At 42.9% G+C, this 6951-nt stretch overlaps 1 protein-coding gene across 1 annotated transcript; it reads right to left on the bottom strand.

Annotated features, from left to right (window-relative positions):
- Window positions 1-243: 243 nt before the first annotated feature.
- Window positions 244-6439, bottom strand: myl9b (myosin, light chain 9b, regulatory). The gene is made up of 4 exons (XM_071528884.1): window positions 6349-6439; window positions 2374-2577; window positions 1762-1923; window positions 244-1503 (listed from the first exon to the last, which is right to left on the bottom strand). The coding sequence occupies exons 2-4, from the start codon at window positions 2555-2557 to the stop codon at window positions 1328-1330; spliced, it is 522 nt and encodes a 173-aa protein (XP_071384985.1). The 5' UTR covers window positions 2558-2577; window positions 6349-6439; the 3' UTR covers window positions 244-1327.
- Window positions 6440-6951: the final 512 nt, after the last annotated feature.

The raw sequence follows: 6951 nt of genomic DNA, 5'->3' as shown, positions 1-6951 counted from the left end.
TTTTTTAAAGAGCAGTAGGGATGTTATCAAGAGGGCAAAAACATGGTGCAGGATAATTTTAGACCAAAGCCTTTGAGGGCATGACCAGTGTCCAGCAATAACTCTGGAAATGTACTGCCCAGTCTCCACCAGATGACATGATTACTGGGTAGAGACAGCAGAGATAGAAAATGCTTTAATATACTTTAATTGTCAGGTAATGGTATAATGGAATGTAGTGTGTTTCCTTTTAAAAAGACCATCTTTTGAGAACAGGGAACATTTTATTTTTACCATATAAAAGTTACAAAGTTGCAGTGGACATTTAAGTGACTTGAACATTTGAAATGAGAGAGACTGGGAGGCACCTCTTTGAAAGAGAGGATCTTTCAATGGTCAGGCACAGACGTGGTACATTGACTTTAAAACATCCCAAACATCTACAGTTCCTTTGCGGTCAATGGCATAAGCAGACTGACTTTATTTGACTGAACAATTTCAAGGCTGAATTCCTTCACAACTTTGACAACCTACTTGATCCTTCAACAAATACACACAACCAGCTGATGGGGGGAATGTTATTTTAGACTTTTGAGTTGTACCATTTCAAGGTAATTGTGGAATGATACACTTAGGTATAACAAGTGTAAGTTCTCACCACTTTTGATTGTCAAAACTTTACAATAATAGAATAGAAAATCAATTAATTATTTATGTCTTCATCCCATCTCCATCTACAGCTATTGTAGAGAGGGAGAATTCTTGCAGTGCTTGTGCAGGTGTGATAGCTAATTGGCAGGCAGAGGTAAACATGGCTGGTATGTAGTGCTGAATTTGGCAGCCCACATACATACACCGATTTTTAATACATCTCAAAAGTCAAACCAGCTTCCCTGCACCGATCTACAAAGGCCAGAACAAGTGAAGGCAAAGTGGCTGAAGCCTATTTTGATGCACTTTCACCTATCCAAGTTCTTGCGAAGAGCAGAAGGAATGAGTTGGAAGCCGCAGTAGACTTGTCTGAAATGGAAATACTGTGATACACCTCTCTTCATGGATAATCTTCAATGACAATAAAAGTTGAAAAGGAGTGCATTACAGAACATTGCCCTGGATCCCAAATGAATCCCGAGCCCCTACCCTTCATAAACGTGCAGATCTGAATGAATGCAATAGTTGTGAACAACATGCCCACACCCACCTTTGCCCTCTTATGAAAGACAAGAGTATCTTCCTAATGTGGATTCCTATCCAATCTCTCTCATACCTACAGGTGTCTATGAGGTAGGAACTAGGGATTGATTTGCGGTGCAGTATGTGTGTGGGGACCCGAGGCAGTCTCCTCCCTCTACTCGTCATCCTTGTCTTTGGCGCCGTGTTTGAGGATGCGGGTGAACTCGGCATAGTTGAAGTTGCCCTTCTTGTCGATGGGCGCCTCGCGGAACAGCTCATCCACCTCCTCGTCTGTGAAACGGTCGCCCATTGTGGTCAGCAGCTCCCTCAGGTGATCCTCGTGGATTACACCTAGATCATAGATGAAAAAACATCTGTTAAGAATGCAAAAGAGAATATGGAACAGCTGGTACAAGATGCCATCATGTGAAGTATACTTTCTCTAACGTTTGCCATTAGGTGGACATCTTTATCCAAAATGCTTTGCAGAATCAAAGTACCATGGTACCCATTGAGCTATACAGGACCACTCTGTCTGTCAATCTGTCTCCTTCTCACTCTGTGTCTCTACTTCTCTCTCTATCAGTTTATGTGTTTCTCGTGTCTCACCAGATCCCTCCTCATCAAAGCAGGCGAAGGCGTTGCGGATGACGTCCTCGGGGTCTGTTCCGTTGAGCCTCTCTCCAAACATGGTGAGGAACATGGTGAAGTTGATGGGCCCTGGCGCCTCGCTCATCATCCCCTCCAGGTAGTCATCTGAGGGGTTCTTACCTGAGGACAACCAACACTGTTACATGGATCCTCTTGCCCTGGTTTCTATATAATAACAGGGAATTGTTCTTGAGGCTTGTACCATAGCAGAACCCTTTTTGGTGCTATAAAGAGTCGTTTAGCCTGGTTTTGTATAGAAAGATTTGCAAATGGCTCTAGAATCTCTAAGAACCAGCCACACTTATTTATTTATTTGTTTGATTTATTTCACCAAGTCAGATTATTCTTTGAGTCATTACAGTTTTACATAATGCCACTATCTTAACCAAACAACCCTTGAGAACCCTTCCTTTTTCTGTGTACATACCACCAAGCAATAGCCTTATATCTGAACAGAGATTTTCAAAGCAGCGGCATATTTGAGCCCCAGATCTGCACTTGTAACCATAAAAGCTCAGTGTTATTCAGTTGAAGTCGGCTTATCTCGCTAGCAGGAACAAGGATCTTTACCCAGAGAGGCCAGCATGTCGTGCAGGTCCTCCTTATCAATGAAGCCGTCTCTGTTCTGATCGATCATGTTGAAGGCCTCTTTGAACTCCTGGATCTGAGACTGGTCGAACATGGCGAAGACATTGGAGGTGGCCCTCTGGGGGCGCTTCTTGGTGGTCTTTCCCTTTGCACGCTTGCTTGACATGGTGGCAGCTGGATCTGGGCCTGTACACGGTCAAAAGGCAAGGTTCATGGGTTAGAGCAGAAGATGCTAATGCTGTACTGTTATCAGGGAGCAGTGGGGCATTGGAATATTGTTTGATAACAAAGCTTGACTCGAATACCAACCAGTTTGAAAAGATGAATCAAACTGGATGTGGTTAACCATGGGAATGTATGCACTTTGTCTGGATTGTTCATCAGAATGCTAAAAATGAGAGCATCACATTCATCTTGTTGTTTTAGACTACGCTCTTTGGTTTAGATTGCCCCAAGCAGGAGAACTGTTAATCATCTCTCTCTCTCTCTCTCTCCCTCTCCCTCTCTGGAGAGAGTCACGTTCTCCCTGAATTCAGAGCAGATCATAGGTCTGGTACAGAGTCAGCTACAGTGATGGGTGTGAAAATAACATGTCTGCACACTTCAGTTACCTTCAGAGGCTGCCAGAATTAGACCTGTCAGTCAATTTCATGTCTGCAAGGACTTGTCGTGTGTGTGTGTGTGTGTGTGTGTGTGTGTGTGTGTGTGTGTGTGTGAGTGAGTGTGTGGGTGTGTGCGCGCGCGTGTGTGCATGCAGGCTGTGATAGTGTCATCCCCAGTGGGCAGTAGCAGACAGAGGATAGACGGACTGGCTGGTTTGTACTGAAAGAAACAGGTGAATGCGGCTGATGAGTCACATAGATGAGGTATGACATCATGCATTGAGAGGCACTGAGGTGATGTTAATATGTGGCACTAACTCACACAGTTCAGTGATTCACTCAGGTGAGATGTTCACACCAAAGCTCTCTCCCTTACGAGGTGAGATATTTTCATGGGCAATGATCAAGTCACAAATTCACATCTTACAAATCTCTCCAAAGAGAGGTGCATGTACGAAAGTTTAAATCAGAAGGCTTAATGACAGTAATTTCTTCAGCAATATTAGATCTCATCAAAATAATGTTTCAAATGCATCCTAAAATTCACTGTGTTTAATCGTACATATTGGGGAGGCAATCCTACAGCTCAACTCTCAGACCAGGTAATTCATTACATTACTCATGGCCAGGTGTGTATGTGTCACTGTCTCCACATATTATCATTTAAACACATTGGAAACCGAATATGTCTCCTATGAAATAAACACAGCTTTTATTTATTGCAGGACAGATTATACAATAATTTTTAGGAAATTCACCATTTCAGGAATGTTAATCCCAAAATTTCATGAAAAAACAATTATTGGGTTTTGGATAGGCATGGTTAACTAGAGCATGATGATGTGAGCGTATTGCTTTCAATCAAGCAGAGTTGCCTCAATTACATTTGACTATTTTCAGTTTGAAATCAATTTTATATAATTTAAATTCAACATCACTTACAATTGCTTCAATCTGCTAGTCAGTGATCAAATTTGCTATAACTATAAATTGGAATTTTGTCTAGAAAAAACAAGAACCTGTAGATATTTACCAGTAAATAACATAAAGCACTTTGTTTTTTTATGTTAAGCAAAAACAAGGTAATTTTTAACATATAAAAAGTGACTTTTTGAAACCAACAAAACATGAACACTTTGTGTAGTCGGTGGCCAGAAACACTTGTGCACCCTTTGTACAGTATACCACATTATAGTTATGGCTACACAGTACTGTATTGCAAACATTATATAAATAGCTCTTTGCTGCCCTATATTCATAAACCCTCTGTCTCCAAGGGCACTGCCTGTGTGACTGTTACCATTTTTAATTGGGTGGAGTAGTCCTAAAATGTTCTGTGTGCTGCCTCTGATGCTTGTGTGATTCACAAAGGCCTCACTGAAAAGCTATTGAAGGCTGTGTTAGTTAGAGCAGGTTTGCCTATCTACACCCGGTCCTTTATCTCTTTCTGTTGAGTATAAAGTTTCTCCCTCAATTGATCTCTATACAATTGAAAGCTCTCATCAGTGTAATGTGACTGGGACAGCATCATAACCTTTTATTGCCAATGCAAAGCAGTATATCCAACTCCTGTTCTTCATGAATAAGTGATTTAACAATATAACTTCATAACTGACAAGAGCAGCATTTACTCCATTACATGAAGACATTAAATCCAAAAATGTTTTTGGGTTCTCAGTATAAAGGCACTGGGTAGAGAGTACATATATCACGTTTAATTACTTGGATGTCAAATAAAGCTTATTCTATGTCACATGTACTGAAAAAAATGAGTTTGTCAGCAGTGGTTGCACTCACTCACTCACTCCCTTCTCTCAAGACAGAAACATGTTGGATCAGTCATTCCTTTTATTTGGCTACTGTTTGGCTGCTTCTACTCATCCGTTAGCCAGCAAAAGCAAAGAGATCTGAAAGGTGTGTGTTGCTGGCCCACTGCCCATCCATTCTCCCAGTCACTGTGTGACAAAGTCATTGAGGAAGCTGGAAACAAAACAGTGTCCAGCTCCATTTCAAGGTTTCGGGAACAGAGGAATTCTCTAATCTGATTAGAGTTTTTTCTCTCTCCCACCCTGATGGTAAATATTTCTCACAATTCCCCTCATTTTCTTTACCCAGACCCTTTTAGCAAATTGCACTGCAACTGTGTGACTGCAAGATAATTAGTTTGTTAAGTGGTTTATTGGGGCTCAGATGAAGTGGCTCCAATGTAAATGGTCCAAGTTGAGGCTTTGGAATTTAGGAATGCCCCTGTTATCTCTCTCCTGTACATTCTTTTTTGGCTCCAGAGAGAGGATACTGTCTCCTGAGAGAGGCTGATTGGTGTTTTAACTGCATCAGTGGGTGTTTCAAGTCATCAATAAGATAGATTTCTGTCTGTGAAGTTCTTTGACTAGTGTGATTATCTCATCAGTTCACAAGTTGGCTTTTGAGGATACGAGAAAAGAAAAATGGATTTCCAGTGCCGCTGACCCCGGCGCTGTGGAAACAGTTAAATTCCTCTGCATTCTTTGAAGAGTGGATCAACAATGATTCACAAAGAGGCTGAGAACAACTATTTTTGACCTCATCGACGTAAGCGTTTGGCTGGTGTGCTGCAGCTTGGCTCGTACTGAGATTTGTATTTGTTCTCTGTCCACCACAGTCAATCTGTGAACCCCCCCTCATCCCTTTGGATGACAGAGCCCCTCTGTCCAGTATGCATGATTGCGCGCACACACGCGCACACACGCGCACACACACGCACACACACCTTCATGCCATCAAACAGTCAGCTAGTCATCCCTCACCCTATGTCACCACTGCTCACAGTGAGTGAAGACTAAGGCCAAGGAATTCCAAACCCAAACACACTGAAGTGGAACTTAAGCTCTCATCAGCTATAAAAAGACAAATATGACAGCTGCTCCATCAGAAGTGTGTGTAAGTATGTGTGCGTGTGTGTTCAGGAGAGAGGGAGAGCGCAAGAGAGAGAGACAGAGAGAACTAAATGGGTCAGAGGCATAGAGAAATTCCTCTTTCTAATCTGCTGTGATGAGATTGAAGTAAACCCCTAACACACACACATGCACACACACACATGCACACACACACGCACACACGCACACACACAGGTCCAAGGTGGACCTTCTCTACACCTTGATCAACAGAGGAGGAAAGCCCCACAGCAGCTGAACCAAGGATCCAGCTCAGTAGCCCTCTGTAACTCTATCCCTCCCCTCACAACTCTCAGCACTGACAGTTGAGCATTGTATCACTGAACCCCAAGAATTCAGACCTCAAGTGCTCTTAAACTACACCAAACACTAAATATATACTATACATGCAATACAGAGGCAGACACTGTAATGTTTCTCACCTTGGCTTCAGGTAATAATATTTGGGAGTCCTTCAAGCTCCTTTTGTCTTGGTCCGACACAGCAGTGGGAAGGGAAGCAGGCAGTCCTACTGAAAAGTTTGTTTAAAGCATCAGACTCCCCATGGGTCCCACCCCTTTCTGCCCCAGCCAATGGAGAGGCCGGGCTGTCCCAAACAGAGGCGTCCCAGTCCAGACCATTTCTCCATACAAGGAAAAAGAATGCACAGGCTGCAGCTTGCTACTGCCACAGACGCCGCTCGGGATGTTTGGGAAAAGGGTTGAAATGACAGGAACTACGATAAGGCTGCCTTATTTAGAGAAAAGGGCCCAAACATTCGGAGGAGGCTCTGTGTGGTGGAGGGGTGGATGGAAGAATGGAAAGAGAGAGAGAGACATAGGAGCAGATGTTGGAGTTTTAAAAGCCAGAGTCCTCTTATTGTTTGTTAAGCCTAAGGCTATGGGTCTCCTTAAATAGGCAGTTTGGCTGGCCCTCACTGGGCCCTGAATGTGCAGGGAACACCTTAAGTCATGTCATGGCTGGGACATCTGTTTTGTAGCTCACACTCTTTTCCATCATGCTAAGTTCAAGAAACACACAAGGAA

Source organism: Centroberyx affinis, unplaced genomic scaffold (assembly GCF_046629955.1).
Source record: "Centroberyx affinis isolate AG114_WGS23_722 - 3 ecotype Tasmania unplaced genomic scaffold, CSIRO-AGI_Caff_v1 ptg001738l_1, whole genome shotgun sequence".
Taxonomy (NCBI): Eukaryota; Metazoa; Chordata; class Actinopteri; order Beryciformes; family Berycidae; genus Centroberyx; species Centroberyx affinis.
The sequence above is the reverse complement of the archived record's forward strand: the minus strand, read 5'-3'. Positions and strand labels throughout refer to the sequence as shown.